General features: G+C 42.3%; 2 protein-coding genes across 7 annotated transcripts in view; one reads left to right on the top strand and one right to left on the bottom strand.

Moving 5' to 3' along the window:
* Positions 1–22,978, bottom strand: part of GRIA3 (glutamate ionotropic receptor AMPA type subunit 3) — a 155,551-nt gene extending 132,573 nt beyond the window's left edge. For 4 of the 6 annotated variants that reach the window (XR_005931023.1, XM_029996554.2, XM_029996555.2 and 1 more), the window contains exons 1-2: positions 22,561–22,774; positions 21,500–21,658 (exon numbers count right to left, since the gene is read on the bottom strand). Coding sequence is in view for 5 of the 6 variants with exons in the window: in XM_029996554.2 (XP_029852414.1) it covers positions 21,500–21,658; positions 22,561–22,651 (250 nt within the window). In the remaining variant the exon portion in view is untranslated. Of the gene's footprint in view, positions 1–21,499; positions 21,659–22,560 lie in introns of all 6 variants that reach the window. The other 2 variants (XM_029996557.2, XM_029996556.2) reach the window with 2 other exon arrangements.
* LOC115333893 (collagen alpha-2(I) chain-like) lies at positions 22,735–24,240 on the top strand. Its single transcript, XM_029997465.1, has 3 exons — positions 22,735–22,758; positions 22,954–23,237; positions 23,283–24,240. The coding sequence occupies exons 1-3, from the start codon at positions 22,735–22,737 to the stop codon at positions 23,758–23,760; spliced, it is 786 nt and encodes a 261-aa protein (XP_029853325.1). The 3' UTR covers positions 23,761–24,240.
* The last annotated feature ends 292 nt before the right edge of the window (positions 24,241–24,532 follow it).

Here is a 24,532-nt window from a genome sequence, read left to right as displayed (position 1 = left end):
TGAAATAAATACTTTTTCAGCCTACTCTTTAATCATTTCTATCAGGTCTACTTTCCAACTTATTCCTTAGCCTCTTGGTTCACGGACGTGCTCCATCCTCAGAGATGCATTAGCAGCCTTAATCCAAATTCCTGTGTAACAGTAGCATTTATTAGAAGTATCTGCAAAATTCTCTCCTCTGACTTTTCACAAAAATCACTAAATCTGCTAACACTTTGCTTGTATCCACCAACAAATTCCAAGCATCCTGCAAAAACACTGTGTAAACTTTGGAGGGAGAAGAAAACTGAGGCAGGGGAAGTCCAAAACAACAAAGGAACCGCAACGCTAGCCAAGTCTTTTCTGGTCTTGGGAACAAACACTCTAACCCTTATGGCAGAAAATAAGTATGAATCTCTACTGTGGATCCTTCCCTCAATAAGTCACTTCAGGGAACCTTCCACAGCCCTCAATCAATCAGTCCTTGCCGTACCACAAGGAATTACCCCATTTAGGGGGTATTGTTCAGCCAAGGAACAAGCAAACGAGTCTCATCAGTGTCTCAAACAGAGCTGTGCAATACCCAGATCAGTACAAAGTCTGGGGAAACAGCCTTGGAATGGCAGTGTGTATCTCTATGACAGTAGCCTCCTGTAGCCAATCTACCAGCACCAAACAGCTTAACCGTAGGAGTTTAGATGACAGGTGGCAATATCTGCCTTAAGGAAAGTTCTCACACGGGTGTACCATCGCTCCAGCCCTGCAGTAAGCTGCGGCATGGGCTCTTTCCAGAAGACCATCATCACCCTGAAGGCCGTCCCCCATTGCTGGTTATCCCTTGTTCGCAGCACCTCAGAGGTCAACCACTGAACAAAACACTGCGCTAAGGATAGGAAGGATCTTACCGAGAGATGCCAAACCGGAGAGAAACACTGCCGGTTCTGGATGACACCACTAGGCTCTAGGTAGGGAAGCCCTTATTCACAGCAGGCATAGGCATAACCATGGGAGGAACGGTTTCATGAACTCAATGAACTCGATTAATTTTTCAGCTTCCTTTCAAATAAGCTTTAAAAAAAAAATCAGGTTGCTATGCACAACAGAATAGAAACTGATATGTGACTCCAGTTAGAGATTGTAAGTAACACTTTAATTTAAATGTACCCATGTCCTACCAAATATGATCATATTAAATTTCTGCTTTACTAAGTTCTTACAAATTAATTCACAGTATCTTCCAGGTTTTATAGATTAATGACTCTGCATTTTAACTTGCAAATGTCAGTGCCAATTTCAGTTTAAATTTAAAATAAATATTTTTCTTTTGTTAAAACCAGTGTAATAGCCGTCAAGAAAAGCACCCACGCCATTCAGCAAAAAGCAGCTCATCACAAACTTAGGTTCCAGAACAGGAAATACCGCTCTCTTTCTCCACACACATCTCTCTCTCTCTTATATAATTCTATACTGCCTATCAAAATAGCAGATAACAGAAAGGACTACGATAATGTGTCCTCGTATTTGTTTAAACTAATACATCGTACAGAGCTAATGCTGGGCTATTGTTACTGAATTTTCCTAGTCTGATTTTCAAACAGACTCCCTGACAGTGTCAAACTTTTCAAAGCAGCCCATCAACAGATTATTTTTGGACTTGAAAATTTTGTAGGCCTTGGAATAGATTTATTTGGTGAACTCAGGTAGTAAAGCTTTTCAGATAGATTAATGGACAAAGTGAAGTGCCTCTCCAGACTATAATATAAGGCATAAGAGACCTCATTTTTGAAGAAATGTCAGTTATAGGCACAGAAGACTTCTTTGTACTCCGATTTTCTCCATATATTTTCCATTTACGTGAGCCGGTCTGAGCCCTCCTTCCCACTGGCAATGTTATCAGTGAGACAATACCTTTCTCTAACAAAAATAGCACAGAAACTTGCATAAGAAAAATGAATTTGATAACAATAGAATGACTTTCTCATAATAATTTAATAAATTGAAGACATGAAGATTTAAATCCTCCAGTAGAGCTGCACAAAAAGGACTGATGAATTCATCAGCTCTTCCAAGCTTCCCAAAGAAGCTCAGATAATATTTCTTACCTCCTGCTCTACAGAGATCACCTATAAAAGAAAAACAGGCATTCAAGTCCCTCTATTATGCCATTCTTTGCCTCTGGGGCTAAACTCACTGTTGAATCTGCAGTGAGTAAATGTGAAACATTTAAAAATATTCCCATTTGTTTCTAATCTTTCTCATTAGAGTAATACACTTGTAAGACCCTTTCTGGCTAGAAGCATGGTTGTGAGCCCTGAAGTTACTGTATGGACATATAGCAAGCTACTGACCTTTATAGCTTTCTACTAACCCAAGAAAAGTCTGCAAAAACATGCCAGAATGCAAACGCAGTTAGGCTGTCACTAGCTTTAGCTTTAGTTAAGCACTGTCAGTCCAATATTTCAGGAAGTCTTGAGACCTACAGAAACCACATCAAACCAACCAAATTACGAACTCCATGAACTGAGAATTCCCAGATTATTTTGTAACCATCAAAATAATTTAAAAACAAACAAAACCACCCCTTCCTGGCTCTCCATTTTTCCATAGCTTAGTGCAACTAGCCCTAAATTAAATCCTATTGAAGCCATCCTATTAAGGAAAGCAACCAGAATTTGAGTTACTGCATTGGAATAGTTTCCTTTTCTTTGTTCAAGTAGTAAATTTGTGCTATCCCAGCTTCTTTTTCTCATCCTCTTCAATGTATTTGTTCCATCCTCAGCTGGATACAGTCAGTTTTTAAAGATCATTTTCAAGGCAGTTTCAGGCCCTGCACTCAGCCCAGCTCTCTCAAAATTTTTTTATGGATTTAACAGCATATCTTTATATACAGTTGTTCCTCTTTTTCTTGTCACTGTATAAAAACGAAGACAGAAAGTGATGGGACTAACAAACGCAGGGATGCGATCCTGCAACAAGTCAGAAATTGCTATTTGCAAAAATAAGCGAGAAAAAAGAAGAAATATTTTTTCCCCTCTGGTTTATTCCAATGACAGTCAAGTTGGTGCTATGGGTAAGGACAGCAGGAAAGACAATTTTACACAGAGTATATGTAATCCATAAATTCACATTGTCTCTTGAGGCACAGAACCTTTGGGATTTTATTCTGTTTTAATCTACGTTCCACAAAAATCTTTCACCCCATCAAAATTCTCAGGTTATACATGGATTCAGATGGTGGCCAGCTGATAGGAGCCTCCTCTTTACTCCGGAAGAATCAAAATACTCTGAATCTGGCCACTTATTTTGTTGAGGGACTACGGGAACAGAAAGAGAGATTGACAGAAGCAGGATAATTCAGTAGCCGTGAATACATGGATACACACTACACATTAGTTCCAAAAGAAGCAAGCATGATTTAATTCCTGTCCTTCAGGAAGAAAACTTCCCTTCCATAAAAATCTACCCATGATACAGAAATTGAAAATCTTTCAAAACAGCACCAGCAAACACACCAAGGTTGTGCCCTAGGAGGGAGTACTTTCAAGCAATTTCACATTTTGGGAAGAAACGCACTTTTAACTCTCTTGGTTCCAGATCCTTTTCTAAGCTGTGGCTTCCCTCCACTTACTTGGTCCTCTCCTTCCTCCCTCCCAGCCCCCAAAACTATTCTCAAATAAAAAAATATCCTGCTATCACACAATTAACTTTGAATAAAAACATAACATGGAGTATATTACTAGGCAATAAAGAGAAACCATCAAACTGCCACAATAAAAGTATTTTCTTTTACCAAAAGGATGGTTCAAACAAATGTAAATAAGTACAGTATCTAGGATTTTCATGACTTCAGTTAAGCAGAATAAATGTGCTGGGTCAAGCCAATAAGTTAAACTAATCACGCTGTACAGAGCTGTAGTCTTCTGACAAGCTGCATTCTGAAGTCTCTTTCTAAAACCGCTGTATCTACAGGGTCTATTCAAACTTCCCAAATGAGGGAAAGAATCCAAAGGGCAGTCAGTTAATTAGAGCCAACGATGTGGGAAATGCAAGATAATTAAATTCTTCTCCTAAAAGATTTATTTCTGAATATCAGTTTTGGGAGACCAAGGGGAGCAAGTGAGAAATTAATCTCACCCCGTAAAACTTAACTCACCTTTGTGAGACTCTTCTCAGGAATCAAGCAATCATATTGTTGTGTAGCTTATTAAGAAACTTTACTGATTACAGTAATATTACACAATGATGCTGCTGTACATATAATTTTAAAATTTTTGTCCTTGATATAAGCAGTTGTTGTCTGCACAAACAGGAGATGTGCATTTCATCTATGAGCCAACTGCAGTGGAAAAGAATAGAAACAAGTTTGATCTGAAAGAAAAAAAAAAAATCGAAACTTTTTAAAAATAAGGAAAATCAACCGTGAGAGGAAACATGATTTAGAAGGTAAGGGTTCTTCCTCTAAAACAGCATAATCAGGGCTTCTGTGTTTAAAAAGTTAAATTGTTGCCTAAGATTAGAAAAAGCTACTTGAATAGATGATCCTGGAAAGATTGCTCAGGTGAAAAACTTGGGGTTGTGATTAACTAATCTGAAAAGTAACCAGTTATTTAAGCTAAGCAAGCCCACACGTTCTCACTGTCTTGAAAGACAAAACAAAATCCAGAAGCAGAGATTTGACTGACATCTAATGGAAGATCATGGTGGAGACTACACACCACCACATTGGCTCTTGCAATGGATATTGCTACTAACAAAGAAGAAAGTAGTGGCCTGAATTAGAATATCCATCCAGCATTTTATACAGCTGAGCACACTGTTGAAAGGCAAGTTTGGACATTAGAGTGTCCAATTTCAACATCTGAGTTCTCCAACAAGCTGTTAATGGCTTTATGGAGAAGTGCACAGAATATTGAAGAATATCATACATGCTTTTAGCTACAAGCCATGTACAAGCATCCTCTCAAATGACAATATTGCCGTTCCCTATTTCCTCCTCTGCCATTGTTTTCTTAAGAATCCAGATAACCATCCCATGTAATCCTTATTACCATAATTGATCTTGTATCTTTAAAAGGCAAGCAGGATAGAATCAGTCATACTGCAGCTCCACAGAAGAATGAGAAAATACCGAATAGGGAAGGCCACCTTTCCTTAGGATTTCCAGGAAATTTTCCTCTTTACTCTGAAGTGAACAGTCAAAAATATCATAGTTTTCCATAATTTAAAAAAAAAAAAAAAAAAAAAAAAAAAAAAAAAAAAAGAGAGATTCACCTCTGTGCATTTTTTCACCCTCAAGCTGTCCTTTCTGCCGAGGAAGCCAGAAAAGCAGAGGTATTGAGTATATGTATCAAGCAAAAATACCTGCTTTTCAACTCCCAAGTTAGCTTTTTGAGTAACTTGATACTGCAGCTCAATAGCCAAACTTGCATCCATGCTTTAATTAGAGACAAGGGGAGCACCTACTGTTTGCATTTACAGTGTATCTGGTTCATGAGCAGCAGGAGCAAGTTCAGCCATCACAACTGTTCAGCTTGTGCTGCTCTGATGCATCATTTCGGCAGGGGAGGCTTCGGTAACAATTAAGCAGAGCCATTCACAGCTGAAGAGACCCCTAAATTTTGCCAAGTGCAGTAGCTAGTGTTTTATCCTTGCTACCGTATCTTGTCAGCCACTGCACCGCACAAGTTATCAACAGAATCCATCTCTCTCTATGCTGACAGCATGGGGGTGGGGGTGTCTATTCTCCCATAAACGTGTAGGATATTTATTCCGCTAACTCATCCACTTTTATAGAGGATGAGCATGTAAATATCCTGTCTCATAACAGGAGATTAAATTTTTAGAGAAAGAATTTAAAAATAAACCACCATCAATTAATGTGGTTGTATTACAGCAGCTTCATTGCAGGGACTGACATAAAGGAAAAGAAAGCAGAAATGTTGAGCAGAAGGAAGCAGACAGTTAAAAAGTGGCTTGCTGGGATCTGAAAAACCAATGACAAGAGATGCTCAAATAAAGCTTTTTTCATGGTTACAAATGTATTACTTACTGGTAAAGAAAAATCTCAGACTATGAAGAAAAAGGAAGAACAAACAAGAGAAAAAAAATTATTTTCCTATTCATGAAATTGATAGTTTATGCCGTGGAAAATTGAAATTATGACAAAAAAATATTCCATTTGAAAGCTATCATAGGTAACATAAGCTGAAGAAGAATATGATCCTTTGGCAACTGAACAACACACAAATTTGTAAAGAATTCTATCCACTGTACTGCCAAAAAGAACTGTTAAATACCATTTTAAGAATCATGGTGATATAAATCTGCTTCCATCCACTTACATCAGGCAGCCTAAGTCAATCTACTCCAGCTGTGATTTGGACTTACATACTTTATGAAACCTTAAATGCAGTTATTTAACAAATTTGCTACAGTTGCAAATATATGTTAAACAAACACCCAAGCATTCTACATCTGTCACCACTGTGTACAATTCAGGTTATGCTCAATGTACCAGTTAGCTCAGGTAAATATGGGCAAAGTCTGCTCTCAGGGCAACTACTGGAGACAATGGTATTATTTTAGATACAGTCAAGTAAGCATTAGTAAGACTTGGAAAAAAATGCTCTGAGCACTGTAATCTATTTTTGATCACTCATGACTACAGAGCAAGAGAATGGAAATTTTCAAGCACAGAACTTAAAAATCTATCTAATCTTTATTTAACGATCATAGTTTTTCAAAATATCAATCTTTCAAATATACAGCAATGCATCAGTGAAAGATCACATCCTCTAAAATGCAAGAGGGGGGGTTTACTTCAACTTTTTGAGGTTTGTTCTAACCGATTTTGAGTTAGAACAACAGATTGTTCCAGTGAAGGGACAGAAGCTGCAGCCAAAGGGCCATCTGCTGAGCTTCTCTCCAGTGAATCCCACAGCAAAAGGTGATGTGACAGAGCAACCCAGGCAACTGGGATACACACCATTAAGTAAGCGACAGAATGAAGGATGGAAAACTTTTGAAGGTAACTATAGACGAACGTGATCACTGCATCACTGCATTTCTTTAAAATAAAAAATCAGAAAGATGAAGGTATGTTCTATGAAGCCAGAAGACTACTACCGCATGTGCTGCAACCTGGGCTTGCCTCAAGGTTTTCTTTGATTTTAAAACAAAACTGCAATAATAGAGTAGCTTTAAATGGTCTCGTTCATATCTGCATCTTCCAAGAAATCCTTTACTCATTTAATAAAATAAAATTTTTTCCACCTCCACAGCAGAAGATTGTTTAGACCAGTTAGCACCCATTGAGGTTTCATCATGCCAGCTCATTTCAATGTAAATTTGTTAAGTGGTTGTTTCTAACGAAGGTATTATAATACAGTGTCTGATACTCCATACTGTATTCCTTCAAGTAACTTTTAATACTTTTGAATTGGGATTAAGAAAAGTTTATGTATACACTGCCTATAAGGACGTATAATTCAGTGTATCATTTCATAACCCAGCTGTCAACAGAGACAACATTTTTATAATACATGTATTGTATGCGTGCCAGTATAAGATGAATAGTCCTGTAACTATAATCAATACCGTTCATTCAAACAACTGGCAGTAGCATTTCAGACAACTGGCAATTTCATCAGTTTCACTGGGCTGCCCAAAAATAAACAGCTTGAGAGGAATGAATGATCTCTGTGGTTATCTATAAATAATACTAATCTGAGTCATTTGTTTTAGGGGGGTTCATCACTGGGAGCTGCAGAAGTCTTATATCAGTGCAAAAGGCATGGCAGGCTTCAAGAAACTAAAAATAAATGCTGAAGAATTATACTGTTGGTTTTTTCATTCACCCAGTTACTGTATTTACATAGAGGCTCCACCGAAAGCACCAGGATCCCTCCGGTGTTATAGCAGTTCCAGCTCTGCAGGAAACTCACACCATCTCAAGGATTTGTAACCGTCTCAGAAGTCAAACTGGATTCAGAGAAAGCTCCAGTGATCCGAGTAAACCTACCCTGGGAATAACTAACGTCAATTCTGAGGAAATGTAAGCAAGTTTGGGATTTTTAACTACTTCACTGTGAAACGTGCCTACTCTCAAAAGTTTTTGAGAGCGAAACAAACCTAATGGCTCAATGTGAACGAGACTAACGCTGAGGCTGATGGGTGCGAGGTGAACCCAGGCAGACGGGGAACAGAAGGCACCATTCACAGGCCTGTTCGCTGTCTCTGGGAAGTGAAACAGCTCCTTTTTTTTTTTTTTTTTTTTTTAATGATGGTCTATCTGCTCCTATCTATCAAAGCAAGGCAAGAACAGAGAACAGAGGAAAAGGAATAAAGACAGCTGACTAAAGGGAAAAAACACATCTCTGCGGAGTACAGATCCCAAAGAAAACTCCCAAAGCCCTGAAGTGAAAAAAGATCCAATTGCTGCGGCTGAAGTGACTCTCCCTGGCAGCCTCGCTGGGCTGTGGGCTAGCACAGAAACACCACTGTTGCCCAGCCTGCGAGCCCGCAGTGGGTCACCGGCCCTGAGGCTCTGAACATATCTCATGCTCCTGCAGGAAAATCTCCTAACCATTAGGAATTATTATTAGGTTTTTGACCCTATTTCACCAGTTAGGAATCACAAGATGCCTGGTGTGTGCTCTAGGCAAAACAGAGGAATGATCAGTTCTCCCAAGGACCTAGAGGTTGGCACTCATCTGCTTCCAGGCAGGGCTTATGCTGCCATGAGATATTCACTGCAGAGAGCTCAATACACCACTGGACTGCAGCAATTTCTTTCTTGCAGATATCATGAGTGGGAGCCAAAGCCATCACCTCAGCTCCTTCAGAGTGTAATGCTCCGAGAAACTCCATCAGATCAGCTCCACAGAAATGCCCAAGCCCTCTGAATAGACTACTGGGCAGGAAGCAACAGCATATGTGCATACATCCAGGCAACCAAAATGCTGCTGGACCAACTTTAAAAAGTCACATTGTTCCATCTATAGCCATAAACAATCACTTTTCAGTCTTAAAGTCTGTTGCTCAGAAAATTTATATCTTGGCAATTAAAATAATCTTCAAGTTGTAGCATTATCCAATTTACAAGCTTATTGCTAGCATAATATGAAGGACAATCAGCACACGCAGCCACACCAAGAAAGCATTTCAGTGGGATGTTTCTAGCATAATGGCCAACAGCAAAAAGATTAATGGCACCAACTTCTTCAGAAAGAGAACACTGGCTTTCCAGTGGACAAACAGGGGAAGCTCACAACCCAGCTGGTACCTTCACACCTCTGAGACATGAGACAGGCTGTACTGTGGAAGTTCCCTTTGCAAACAGAAGGTCGGCGGCTGTTTTAAAATGAAAGCCTTGATTATATTGTTAAAGTAAAATTGTCTGCAGGACATTCACAGAGAAAAGCCAGCTTTTAAGAACGGGTGAATTTATCAAGCTGCAGATCTCTATTGCTTTGATCATCAATATTTTAGTTACTACTTGTTATTCTATATTGGCAATAAATCTCTACTCACTTGAATGGTAATCATCACAGCACAACATGATACACTTGTCTCAGAGATTTAAAGTTGGACTCAATCACAAAAAAACAACCCAAAGTGGGTAGGAGGATGGCTAAACTGGTAAAATAAAGTCTCTCAGTTTCAGGTAAATGGTTAGGTAGCAGTGTACACTGCTATTAACCTAAAGTCCATAACGAGAGCCTAAATGAACAGTTCTAAGTGGACGCAGGCCTTTGTAACGGAGCTGCACTCCTGCAGTTGGCACTAATTGACCCTTTTGCTGGCAGGCTCAGCAGAGAAGGCAGTCAGCAGCGTCTGAACTGCAGGCCCTTCTCTGTCATGCAGAACAAAGTCACAGTCCTGATTATCCAGGAGGTTTGATCTTAATGCTTTACACTTCTATAGCACCTTTCATCCAGGAATGAGGCAGGCAGGATAGCAGGGGAGAATCTTAAACTGCTATTGCCCTTCCCACACCCATTTCGCAGAAGGAAGTCTCCCATCTTTGGAGCTTTCCGATACTTTTTGCAAGCGTACTCCACATACGCTGCATTACACAGCTGAATTTCTGAGAAACTGAAATGATAGATTCACATTTCACACATAGCTTCACCCAAGCTTCTTGAAAACACAATTAATAATCGATTTTGATTAAGTTATTTCCAAGGAGATTTTAATCCCCTTACAGAGAATGTTGCAATAGATTGAATTCAACCCAGCATACACAAGAAATACATGGGGCTGATACAAGCATTTTTAGAGACCACATAGTAGAAAGGAGGAATCACATTAATCCTGCTTGCAATTTTGTCCAGAAAGATGCCATTTTTAAATTTCTGTGAAGATCCTGATTAAGGCAGACTATTCCAGAGCAGCAGATTCTGGAATCAATTAACAAAACAATTCTTATTAACACAGGGAATCTCCAGACATTACCAAGGAAGCACAGAATCTTTTCAGAAAAGCCCGCAAGGAAAATATACTTTAATATCAAATTGTATCCTCCAGCGTATGCAGAGATTGCCTCAAATCTCAAATGCATCTTATGTGAAACAGAGGCTAGCACTGCAGAACAACACAATAAGAATTTAAGACAGGAAGTGCAGATAATTTATCTGAATAAAGCTTCCAGGAGAATAACTGATTTATGTTGATAATGATCCAAGCTGGAACCTGACCAGGATGCAGGAGTTAGCAGCATCACTACCCACAATAGGTTCATTATTCATGAAAAACAACAGGGTGTTTTTACAGATGAAAATAGGTTAAAATGTTAGCTTTATGCTTCAGCCAAAAGACCCTGTTTTGCCAGAGATCTGTTCTTGAATTACTTCTAGAGCAACTCAGGAATAGGTGCTATGTTTTTCAATCAGGACTATCATTATTCATGCAAGCACACAGGAGACACAATGAGTTAAATTTCACAGAAGAGTCTATGGTCTTTAATGTCACACAGCCTCTATTCCTCTATTCATACAAGAATTGCAAAATCCATAAACTGATGCAGAGAGAGAGAAAAAAGTGGTGAAATGTTCACAGCTACAAAAATACATATGGGGGGAAAGGGAAAAAAAGAAAAACGAAAACCTGAAACTAGAGATGGTGTAACTGACTACTGCTAAAAGCAAGGTCAGCACTTTCCACTGGAGACTATTTGATTTACACTATTTTGTTTCAATTGAAAAACAAAATCTTTCCTTGGCAGATTCTGCTCTACACAGTCTATTACAGATACTTCTGAGATACCCAGCATCATTTATAAAGGGACACTTATTACTGCTGAACGTGAACATTTTGTTAAATTTCCCAAAGTTCCAAGAGGAAATATGTGCAACGCTACACAAGGGTGTATTCAGCTAGTTGTTGAAGTCAAGAGCCTGGACAACCTGCGTAGTCCTGGAGGAGAGGTGTGCTACTGATTGAGATGTTCCGAGTCTCCCTCGAAGAATGCATTGGCTGTCCTGGACCCACAATCCCCCACTTATCCAGAGGCTTAAAGCCAGGAATATCCCACGATGGACCACTCTGTTTTTACCCTTTACTGGCTTCACTTCTTCAAACTCCTGCAGAGCTACTCCAAATTCACCCTCGTGTAAATAAGATCAGAGAAATACTCCATTATGTATCTTGACTGCCCCTATTTATCTAATGGGATACAAAGAGGCTTTTTTTTCTTTCTGTTAGGGTAGAACAATGAAGCACTACAACATTTAGGTCCCAGTGGTCATTGTAGATATGCACAACTAAGTATCACTGCTTGCAATTTCTTTTTGTGTTATATAGCACAAAATGACTGGCAGTAATGCACGTTTGATGCATATGAATGCACATCTTTGAAACAGGACATTGTGGTTGTAGAAACCATCACTACATTTACCGCGCTCTGCATGTATTAAAGCTATACTGCCTCATGCTTTAAACAAGGCAACTCCTGCACCTGGAGCACCAAACTGGAGTGGTGGAAAACTTCAGGAGGGTTAACTGGTCTCATTTTGATAAATTTTGGGTTTATCTCACTGCCTCTCCAGGTAATAAAGTAAGATGCCTGTAGATGGTGTGGAAAGACACGCTATACATACTTTAAATGACAAAAATTGTCTATCCATAAAATCTATCACAAGCAGCTTGAACTATATACCCTGAAAAAAGCAGACAGCTTTTTCCAAAACACACACAATTTTTTTTTCACATCCATCATCTATATGTCGTTATAAAAATTGGACAGAACAGGTGCTTTTACATTGAAGAAGGCAGATTCATATCTGCAGAAACTTCTTGCTAACTTGGATAGGCTTCACCAAATTGTTTCAGTCAAGAACAGAAATGTACAAAACCCAGTAGTCATCATTTCCAAAATATTTGGCTTCAACTGAAACCAAGTCCATTTTTTGAAGTTTGAAACTATTTAAAAAGCTTTTATTTTTAATCCTCTAATTTGCTGGTTGATCCCTATCTAATCTGTAAAACCTTTTTGGAACTACATCTGAAATGAAAGATTAGCAAGTCACACAGCTCCCATCATTTCTGATCATATGTGTTTTTGAAGTCATGCAGCATGATGTTCTGGGATATACAATCCATTTCTGGGATGCACAGAACAGCAGTGGGATAACAGTTCTATGGAGGAATTTGGTCTGAGCTGGCCGAGGCATACAATATAAATATATGAAAACTACCATTAGTCATGAGAATCACTCTGCTGACATGGCTGAAATAGGAAAGAAATAGGATTAGCTGCCATAGGATGACCACATACATTTTTTTCTCTTTATTACTATTTTGTATCCATCAAGAAGTTATAAGTAAGCAGGCACAAAAAGCAATGTTTTTAAAAAGGAAATTCAAGGCAGGATAGCAGATATTACGCTGACTGCTTGCTCATTCAGCATTTCCTTAGGTCCAACTCCTTTCGACATAACTCCACGATGGTAGTGAAGCCACTCTGGAGATGCTACCTGACCACTGCACAAACACTTTGGAGAAAGATGGTCGAGTACATTAAACTTGCTAGACAATTTATAATCCCCTAACAGTTTCAATTCAATGCAGGGTTAGACCCTGGGTCAGTCCTTTGCAAATCAATGGACACTAATTAGCTCTCATCTAACTGCTGGGAAAAAAGAATGCACATGAACTTGAGTTTTCTGACCATCAGACTTCATTAGAATCCAAACTTGGTGACACAAGTGGTAAAGCCCAAGACGACAAACCCCCTGTAATTGGTAAAAACCAATGTCTTACCAGGTTCTCCTGTAGAGAGGCTATGGAAAGTTCATCACCTGAAAAAACTTACCAATTACCATTTCCCCCCAACCTGCCTCTCCCCCTGCACCTCCCCCTCAGAAGAACATAAACAACTACAACAACCAAAAGGTTTTAAGGAATTTAACATACACAGCAAGGTACAAAGACGAATCAAGATGTGTGTCACGATGCAGCAACCCTGTGATTCGCAAGACCTGATCCATGTTCACTAGGTGGGCTGCAGCACCTATCTCGGACTAAGATCTCTGAAATGGAAATCGGACAAAGAAGTGGAAGGCACCAACCCCTAAAATGCACTGCCGCATACCTCTTGGAAAAGCTGGCAGCTGTGAGATACTGATTACAGCATGTCCTACAGACCTCACTGCAAGAAATCAACAGGCAACACTGCTCCTAGTAAAGACGGTTCTTTCTCCCACCACTCAAATAAGCAGTGTGAGTATGGGTCAGGTAGGCAAGAATTGGGGGTACATGCTTTGCTGTAGAAGTATGGACCATACTTGTAATAAAGATCCAGGGTATGTAGCAGACAAAGAACTTTCCAATATTAAACTTGCTTTCTTTCCAACAGCTTTGCTTATTTCAGGTAAAGAGCTGGAAATTCCTCCTTTGTCAAGTGATAGATTGGCCTGCTCTACAGCTGTGACACATGTTCTCCTAGGTCCATCAGTGGGAATGTACATCTTCTTCTGGCAAGGACAGCAAATTAGTAAGTGCTAATTTCAATTTATTTTTCAGAAGCATGAAGAGTAGGCTGGGTTTTGGTGGGTTTTTTTTTTTGCTTTTTGTTTTTGGGGTTTGAGTGGGTTTTGGGGGGGGGGGGGTGTTGGTTTTTTTTTAGGAAGGGAAGTGGAAGAAGTCATCAATAAAATGAAAAAAAGCACTGTTAGCCAAAGCTCTCCAAATTTTTCACTGCAAACAGCCCTGCAATGCCTGATACAGGTAAATTGTATTACCCTTGTATAAGAGGTAGAAAAACTGTGCTACCAAAAGTAGTTTGACTTACTCCAAATCAAGCTAAGAACCACCAGAAGACTCCACAATTACCCAAGTTCAGTCCCTTTACCACACGGGCTGGGCTCAAATGCTTGATGTTTGCATATGACAGAACTACTGATAGTGAAATCGGCAACCAACATTACACACATCAGTCCCAGAGAAAGAGGTATGAAAATAATGAAGTATACATGGAATGAAGTAAGTATGCATGGACTATATACCTTTAAAGAGTGGACATACCTTTCCCAGATACCTGCATATAATTTTAAAGATAGCTCTTGTATTAAAAAGGACTCAGGACAGTAAAGGCACCATGCAACCCTGCATTTTTTTTTTTTTTTTACATTCTTGATCAGCATATCAAACATCACATTTGAATAAACGCCAACAAATACAAGCCCAACAGGAGGTCAGGACCAAGCATCCAAAGGCAATCACGTAACTTACGAGTGGTCTGAAAGTGAACATGTTGTAAATTGTGTTTGAAAAAAAACCAAACAAAACTTTCAGCATATCTGAAACGTCCAAATAGTCTACCAAAATAATTACATACAAGTGACCAGATAGGTCGCTCCATTCCAGCAGAAGAGTGCTCCCCTGGGCTATTATCCAATTCTAGGAGAGCAATTCACCCTTTTCACAAGTGCCTGGGCAAGTTATCTGCAGTGCAGTGTCCCTGCAGGTTGATCCTCATGCATAAGGGCTTCTGTGCCTCCTGTGCAGTGCATGTGTGAGGGCTGCACATTGCCACTCGCTATCTTAGACGCAGTTCAGATGACAAAACAGACCCGGCACCTCAGACACCACGAGGAGGATATGCAGGAACGACTGCTAGGTGGATTCATTGACGTAACTCCTTCCTACATTCACTCTTCCTCTTTACACAGAAACCTTATCACCTGTTTCTCTCTTGCTCTGTGTGCATATGACAGTTCTACCCCTAATAACTACGTCTTGGTGAGATCAACTAAAAAGGCATGGACTGCCTTTGAATGTTTCACATACAGGTACGCGCTGATAAATGAACTCTGCATTTCTGGTGCTATAGAAATATCTCCAAGCTCCCCGATACAGTCAGGCCAGAGTACATACTGTGAAACTGTGTGATAGTTACTAGTATCCACACTGCAATGACTACAAACAGCCGAACATGAGTGTCTACTTTGGAGTCTTCATCAGATGACTGCACATGAAAAACTCCAAGATGATTTCAAGTTTGAGGTTTCTAGGGCATCTGATGTTCTGAAGATCAACAATAATATAAAGCAGGTGATGTAACAGAGAGAAGCACGTCTCTGCCTCTGATGGGAAACGTAACACATACACATTTAGAAGAAAAAGAATCCCCATGGATGAAATCTGGAAATTGCTTCACTGCAGTGATTATCACACAGTTTCACAGAAACTGGTTTGATCTAGATCAATCATTTATATATTTCTATTTTTAGATCACCACATTGTTCCAGTGGAGGTACAAGCCCCTGTATGGCAAACCTCATGACAACAGTTACAGAGTTTTTAGGCTGCCTTATGAGCTCCCTTAGAAAGAGGACCATGGACTTCCAGTGATCTATACTTTACAGCAGCATAGAAAGTACTGATCTTAGGCTGCAACTTAAATGCCAAATACAAATTCAACATAAACATCTTTCTCACAATAAATGAACACGAGTTTTCAATTATATGGTTTGGCTTGGTTTGAAACTGAACTATGAAACCAAACTGTTGCTGCTTTAAAAATAACATGTTCTAAAACATTATAAGGATGCCTGCCTAAATCAAAATTAGCATTCCAAAATCGGTAATGACAAAATATGTACTTTAAATGGAAAAATGTTAAATTGCTGGATTGTGACAATGACAATAAAGAATCATTAAAGATACATCAGCTCCCTCATTTCACACCTTCTTGCATAACAGTCCTACACTTGCAGTAGGACAGCCTCCCACCTCCCAGACACTGAACACAGCGAACCCAGAGGAAAGAAACCCGCTGTTTTATGTGGCTCTTGGACAAGCTCCCGAGTCAGCCTTCAACAAAACTGTGGTTTTTTGTTGTTGTTAAAAGCTACTGTCACATGCTTGTCTCCCATCATGGCATCTCCATTTCCTCCCAGAGACAAACTGCAGCTGTTACAGATTTTATTGGAATGTGTAGTTAATCAGTAGCTCTCCAACCCATGTCAATAGTCTCATGGGTCCTCCAGGCCCAGTGCTATATAGGAAAAGTGAACAATTTTATCTCAGCATCTGCACAAGATCTTTCTGAAACTGAACAAGTAAATGGTGCTCTTCATCGTGCTTTACTCTTCATTCATTTGGTGAATTCAGAGTTTCTCAAAAAAAGTGTCCATTCATGTAAGATTTTTTTCCATCTCTACAGTGCGAGTTAAATGGAACCCTAACAGCTAAACAGGATGTAAATGCTATGTGTGCAGCAGAGGAGGAGAGAAAGGAGTGTCAGCTTATTTTAAAATGAATGTAAGAAATAATAAAACATACTTGAAAGTGGTATGGTTCCTTCTGCTAACACTGAGATCCCGTTCAGCTTAATGACAAGTCATCTGCTCTGACATGAAGTGGAAACAAACTTTAGTTGGAACACACCCTTCACCTTTCAACCTAGCCCAATATTGCAAAAGCTTTGACCCCTAAACTAAAGCCCGCTGATTTTCTTTGTCGTACAGCAGTAACATACAACACTCGAGCACATTCTGCAGCATAAAAGGCATTTTCGGGGATCTGTAATGAGTAGAGTTGCGTAGAAAGCACATTTCCAGGTGTTTTACCACCGAATGCTGGGAGAAACCACAGTGCATTCCTTATCGGGAGAGTGAGGCATCTACCCTGTGGTCTCTAAGCACGCAAAACCACCAGTACACGGACCAAACTTGGCAAGACTTTCAGCGAGACAAGCTTATGCTTTTGGCAGAAGGGAGCTGACCACTTTCAGCATCAGTGTCCTTTGCCAGCTGGCCAAAGAGTACACAGATGCAAGGGAAGCAAATTAGCTGCCCACTGGCAAAAAGAAATGCTGAGCAGCACCTAAGGAAAAAGCGTGTGTGTGTGTGTGTGCATGTGTGCGCGTGCATGCGTGCGAGTCAGTATGCATGTGAGCATATATATATATATGCGCACCTGTGCTTTGGGAAAGGGAGTAATACAGTTAAACTGTAAAAATTGTCTGCTACTAGCCCTGTGGTATCATTTTCTGCAACGTTCTCACAACAAACAGGCACTTTTTCCATTAAAATCTTCCAAGCTGAATTTTAAAGATTAAACACAAGGACTGCAAGGATGCTAAAGAAAAATTTTTCTAATAAAGTCTGAAATCAGACCCCTTCAAGAAAGTGTCCACAATCACTTACAGGATTTTAGCAACTTAAGGTAAGCATGTCATTGTATCTTCTCTTTTTTTTTGGTCTCTTAAAGAACGAGTGCCTGTGGAAAAAACACTACACATCAACATTTGGTAAAATAAAAAAAGCCTTCTGGATTCAGAAGATATATGAGAAATGACTCAGAAAAATTAACGGGACAAGAATTAGCGGCTGATAGATTAGGTTTGGCTGAGAGAGGGAATCTGCCTGTAGATTAATTAGATTCTGCAATCACAGCCCCTTTTCGCCCGTACATATCCCACCACTATCATTACATGATCAACAGATTTTAATGAAAACTAATGCTTTCTTTTGCGAAATTCCATGGGGACTATATATAAGGTTGAGTTTACTTTTCTAAATATTTCTTGAAAATTGTACATAACGCAAGTGCACATTTGTTGGCTGTAAAGGTGTACAACAGCAATTTTTTGCAATGACAGTGCAGAGAGGGAATATGAGATCTGTGTGCTAATGAGCTGACACTGCAGAGGCTAGAGCAGTGTTAGTATAGTGCACTACAAGTGCAGAGCAGAAAGACATACGCGGGTTATTTCTAGGGAATATGATCTACAGAACTGTACGCATAATTCAACATTAATACTAACATCCTTCATCAGAGGTTATAAGAAAAGCATGAAAGACTTCAGTGATGAATTTATACATTTGATTTGTTATATTGATATTGTTCTGAAAAAGCCAGCTCACTCCCTACATGAGCATTTTTGAAGAAAATATAACATCCATGTTTTACTTGATTTTATTCATTCACAGGTCAAGTTAACTTTCTTCCTTTCTGTTTTTTCTGACGGCAAAAAGCTGCGTATTTTAAAAGATGTAATAAATCCCCCCAGAGCCAACTGATAAACTTCAATTCACCCTTAAATACACTGGAATTTTCATCTGTGTTTGCATTTTCTCTCTGTTAAGATATCACACAGCTAAATAAATAGGTGGGCAGGTAAATACAGAGTGGATGAATACTGTATGCATGTGTGTAAATTAAATATACAGAGAGGGGCTCAGTGCTAGCAGTGATGCAGGGAATACACGTACATAAATCGGATTATGCATCATTTAACTGAAAGAGGAATGAGAGGGAGGGGCTTAGGGCAGGAATTTTCTTTTGCTTCTAAACAAGTTTGTTCCCATGTTGGGATATTGCCAAATCAGCCCTACCAGAGGTGGGCTTTTTATCTCTGGCTCATGAGGATACTTCAGAAGTGATTTTTTTTCTCCTGCCTCTGGAATGCACCAGATTGCACCAAGCGGGATGTGCAGCTGTACAGTAAGAACGTAAGTCTTTCCTGAGCGGAGCCCCCCTCAATTCCTGCACACATGAACACTTACTACAGTCACTATCATATAAATCAAAGCAAAGGAGAATGAAAAGTACTATTTTATGGATACTGACTAGTACAGGCACTAGGTTTAAGCTACACGTGCTACCTTCTCCGATTTCCCTTCAGTTCCTTTACCCATCCCACCACAAAGTCAGTCACAGCCTCCCTCTCCAGCGAAGGCAGTCAGAGTCACTGCAGGTTTCTCTCCTATGGATCCCTGCCAATTGCAAATATTGATCAAAAGGCTGTGTGACAGCGCTGGAGACAATTTATGCTTATCTCCAAGAGAAGTAAAAATGTTGTGGAAAGAATTCCTTCATGGATATGGCAGCACCCTGAAATTATCTGCCACTCCACTGCGAAGTGAGGATGTGATTAAGGGTACTTAGGCCATAATGTTTTACGTGTTAGCCAGGTAGTGTGAGAGGCTATTAGTTCATCCTGATGTATCGATATGTATGCGCATTCTGACTTTCAAAGATAATTGTTTCCAGATCCAAAAGGAGCAACTACTGTTCTATTTTTTTATTTTGAGCTACTGAGGTCTATATGACTGGTGACTTGGACTCACCGTAGTCTTTTCCTACCAACAGTATTACCAGATGGTTGACATAGCTACGGACAAGGTCACCCTTTCGTTTTCTTTCTTCTGTTCCTTTTTTCACATCTTCTATTTTTAAATACGTTATTGTAGGTTGGTATTCTCTTGGTCTATGGTTTCTCCAAAGATTTAACGTTTCCCAGTTTTACTACACTGGTAGTATGTGTGTTGGAACATGCAGCCCTATACTACAGAAAACCACCTCATCTTACTAAAATTGCCACAGCTTTCACTAAGAAATGACAAAAATCACTAGATGTCAGAAGATGAGAAGCACAGTAATACACTGACTGCCTCTGAACGAGCGTGTGGTTCACTTGTCTTGGTGGGATCTGTAAAGAAGCGCTGATAGAACTTTTAAAAAACAATTAATAATTAATCACCCAAGCAGTTTAATGTATTTAGTTTAAATCCATATAATTGATATTTAGGAAACTATGTTTGAGATACAGCCTCTTGAAGGGATTACACTGATTAAGGATTAATAGCCTGATGTTTGTTGTAAGAGCTGTTAGGCCAGATAGGAGTAGTAAAATAAGATGCAAAGTACAGACACACTTTTATTTACCATTTTTTTCCACTTTACCAAATGTTTTTATTGGATATTGTATAATCACCCCCCCCGCAAAAGTTTTGAAGGTGCTGATACAAAGCCCTTTAAAAGTGTAATGCTGCACTAGCAAGAAGCAGTCACATGGGGGATACGTTAGAATAGCAATCCAAAATTTGTCCAAATATTTCCTTATTGTATATTTTCTAACCATCAACTTTCTCGGGAAATACCTGAAATCCTAGAAGAATAACATATCTACTTGTCCAGCCTTCCAATTATACAGCGTGGGACAGGAATGTAAGAACTATCCTATCCCCGACAAACAAAAAATTAAAGAAATAAGATCCTCAAAACAAGGAATTGTTTTAAAGCAAGATATACCAGTTTTCTGTACTCCATTACTTCATTATTTTACTACAATGCTTCCTCTTTGAAGATTTTATACTGTGAGTGTATGAAGAGGAATCCTGCTCATAAGACAAAGTTAGGACATTGCATTCAGAGGTCCTTTAGATCATACACAGGCACATTTCTGTATACTGCAAAGTGCATGCAACTACCTCACAAGAAGACTCCATTCATCTTCAAAGGTTTACAGTAAAACTGAATTTGGACATATCGGTAAAACAAATATTGAGGAACTACTATTGGTAAAGGAATGCTTTTTTAAATGCAGAACACGCACCAGTCTTTCAGAAAGAGATTTCGCATTTTAACACCACATTAACACTACTCAAAGTTCTATTTTGCTGCTTCTGTTAATAAAGGCTCAAATTATAAGTATTATAGCTTGTGCAGAGCTATTTCTCGTAACGCTAAGCATTCTGATTCCGTTCTCTCTCCCCTCAGCTCTAACGGTATTTGTCAGTTTACAGTCTCCTCAGCTTTTAACAGGACTTTCACTGTAAGAAAACAACCCAGTATTTCAGGGCAGAGAAGGCAAGCAAGCCCCTCCAGCTTTGTCCCCTCAAGGTCACTTGTAAACAGCTCTTTCTGTTTTATTCCTACATGGTATTATTTGCAAATCATACTGTTTCACACGGCTAGGTTATAGCCTCAACAGAAAAGGGATGTTACTTCAGCAGCAATTCACTGATCACAGCTACACAGCGCTGCTATATAAAAAAACATGGTTGTTTTTCTGGAAAACAAAACTAAAGGGGTGAAAAGAAGTGGTGAGAGAAGTTTCCCTAAGGTATTATTCAACCACATAATGCTGCAAATCTACTAAACCTCATGTCAGTACACGCATTTGTTGCACTACATTGTATGAACAAGAACTCTGGGCTACCAGGGAGGAATTGAATGTAAAGCTAGATAACAAATAAGTATTTTTTTAAAAAAGCATGTATTTACTTACAAGCATTTGTCACTGAAAAACTGTTGGAAGAGTCCAAGTGATCTACATGATAGTTCAAATGGAAGGGCTTCTCCGTCGTATTTTGGTTTGTGTTGTATAACTGCACAGCGAATCGAAATGCACTGTGCTCCTGAACAGTGTTCCTCATGAAAAGTCCACCTAGGATGGAAAAAAAAAAGGGAAAAGGTATTTCAGAATGAATTTTGAGGAGAAACAGCGGCAGTAAGTTACATTTGCATACCGCACATCTCAGGAAAGAATGAACAGGAGCAGGCTGAGCCTGAGCACGTAATTCTGACAGAGCGTGTACATGAAATACATACTCGAAGTCCAAAGTTGGGCTTTTAAAGCCACGCATCACATCCAGGTGCCCCCCGAGCGGTCGGGAGTCACTGGGAGCTGCAGGCGCACCTTGAGAACCAGGCCACTTCTACACGGATGCCCACACGCCGATTTAAAAGTCTAACTTGCGGAACCGCGGCCCCTAAATTATCTCCAGACTCCCCAAACAACGTCTCCGTGGAGTTATTCGCTACGGACGCGGGTGGCGAGACGGTCTGCTGGAGAACGGGCACCGCTGCGCGCCGCTCCAAGGGAGAGGCAGGGAAAAAACCCCAAATTTCACTCGCGTGCCCTCAGCCCCACGGCTCGCTCGGCGCCGGGGTTAGGGCACGTCGGTACACGTTCGCGCCGTTACTCTCTCGCATTATTCGCTACCGCGGGATGCGCAGCTTCAGGGCACCGTTCCGCATCAGCGCGGACCAAATCCTCCCGCCGTTCCTGAGGGGAACGGACAGCGCGGCAGCAGCACCAGCGGCCGCCCGGCACCGCTCACCGCCGCCCGCCGGCGCAGCCCAGGCGCCGTTTCTGCCTCGCCTCTCGCTCACGACAACGGGAAGGAGCCGGAGCGGGGCTGGCCCCGAGAGCCGCCGGGGCCGCCCGCGCCCCTAGCCGGCTGCGCCCGGGCTCGCCCCCCGCCGCCCCCCGCTCGCCCTCCGCACAACTTCCCCGCGGCTGGCGGGGGGGAAGGAGCGGGTCGCGGTGCCGCGGCGGGCGCTTACCGATACTGATGGTGTTGGGGAAGCCTGCCAGAGCCTCCCCCAGCAGCCCCGCCAGCAGCAGCAGGAGGGTCCGGGGCGCGCTCTGCCCCATTTTCTTCGGCCCCTGCGGTTCAGCCCCTAAAACGAAACTGGCGGCACAGGCATGAGCGCAACTGGAGACTCGGAGTAGTGTCAATGGTGGTGGCGATGCTGGCGGAGGTAGCGGGGAGGATGGTTTCCCCCTCCTTTCTTCCCTTCTTCTTTTTTTTTTTTTTTTTTTTTTTTCCCCAAATCCCTCTCCTCTTGTCTTCACCCCAGCCTGGGAGGGCTCATTGGCTGCGAGGTTGCCTTTCTCCCCCCGTCTCCAGCAGCCCCCCCCCCAGCGCAGGGACTTCCCCCAAAGATGGTGGGTAGCGGAGCCGGCGAGGCTGCTCCGCCCGGGCCGGGAGGGGGGTTATCGATCAAACTTGGCGTGAGGCGGGCTGGCAGCCGCCCGCCGCTCCGCTCCGCTCGGCTCGGCCCGCCCGCCCGGCCCCGGCGCTGGCGTCTCCCGGCCGCGGCGGCGGCAGCAGCGCTCGGGGCTGCGGTCGGAGGGAGCTCAGCGGCCTCACGTGGGCCGGCCCCCGGGCTGCAGCTGGCCCCTTTAAAGCTGCATCGCCTCGGTGTGTGTGTGTGTGTGTGTGTGAGAGAGAGAGAGTGTGAGTGAGTGCGGTGCGTGCGCCTGTCTGCGGGCGGGGGAGGAGGCGGGGGGAGCCGAGCCGGAGCCGGGAGAGGAGGGCGGGGGGGTGCGAGGGGGAATGCGGCCCGGGTCCTGCCCGCGCCCGGCGGCGGGGCAGGGCAGGGCAGGGCGGGGGAAGGCGGGCGCTGAAGGCGCCTCAGGGCCGGGGGCCCGAAGGCGGCAGGGGCGCCTCAGGGCCGGGACACGACGCGAGAGGCCCCCGTGAGGGCGGGGGCAGCCGGGGGCCGGCGGGCCTGCCCCTCGGCGGGCGGAGGAAGGCGCCCGAGGGGCGGGGGCGGCCGGGGCGAGGGCCGGCGCGGCGCTCCGCCGCCCCGCCTGAGGGGAGAGGGGCTGGCGTCGAGGCGGGAGCGTGGGGGCGGCCGGAGGGAGGGCTGGAAGGGGCCGCGGGGCAGCCGGCAAGGAGCGAGGAGGGACGATGCACTTTTCCCGGAGGGGCTGCCTGCCCTGGCCCCGAGTTATCCCCGTCCCTGCTCCGGTGCTAACGCCTGAGGGGGGAGGCTCCCGCACTCCTCCGCCCACGGTGCCATGAAGTCAAGACAGACAAGGACGAGTTTATCCCGCACAAGGGAATATTAGGTCCTCCCCAACCTCCTCTAAAGGACGGAAATCCAACAAAGTCGCCCTGTTTCATCCCTTATGCTGGGAAAAGACGGACAGGGAACATCTCTGTCAGAAGCTGCGTCGCTCCAGCACAGAGCACAAAGCGTGGCCTACCCCGTGGCCGCAGGGCAGCAGGCAGGCGCGTGTTGGACGTCCTGTGCACCGCTCAGCTACCCACCTCTTGGCTGAGCACCGATCTCGATACGCCCCTGGCCTGCACATTCGTAGGGAGCTACTGTGCTTCTGCTCGAAGCTTGGTTCTCCGAGGGCTCCGTCTCCTTGACACCTCGCTATATGAATCCTGCAGCTCTTTTCACTGCTTCGAGGCTCACAAAACTGCAGAAAATGGAGACAGAAAAGAGATATCGGGTCACCTAGTCCATCTCACAGGCTTAGGGAAGATTGTTCTTCACTTAGTGTTTCCTTTTCCTCTGATTTCAGGAGGTCGCTTTCCCTTGGTCCTCCTCTGCTTGCTTTTTTTTTTTTCTTAATCTCAGACTTTGGTGTTCTTTGGGTCTATGTTCAGTTGAGTTAGGGATAATATCAAAAGCAGTTGGCTTTGCATTTGCAAAATAATCAACCAGTGCCACTGGCTCTAGCGTCGCATAAGTATGCGAGATGTGAGACGGTGGCAGGTTACTGCACATATGCTAA

The sequence above is a fragment of the Aquila chrysaetos genome, chromosome 21, assembly GCF_900496995.4.
Source record: "Aquila chrysaetos chrysaetos chromosome 21, bAquChr1.4, whole genome shotgun sequence".
Classification (NCBI taxonomy): Eukaryota; Metazoa; Chordata; class Aves; order Accipitriformes; family Accipitridae; genus Aquila; species Aquila chrysaetos.
Note: the sequence above shows the minus strand (reverse complement) of the source record. Positions and strands in the feature narration are given on the sequence as shown.

Coding starts and splice junctions, on each gene's coding strand:
- LOC115333893 (XM_029997465.1), top strand. CDS start 22,735: ATGGTGGTGGCGATGCTGGCGGAG. Junction 22,759..22,953: donor TGGTGGCGATGCTGGCGGAG/GTAGCGGGGAGG, acceptor GATGGTGGGTAG/CGGAGCCGGCGAGGCTGCTC. Junction 23,238..23,282: donor GTGTGTGAGAGAGAGAGAGT/GTGAGTGAGTGC, acceptor GCGGGGGAGGAG/GCGGGGGGAGCCGAGCCGGA.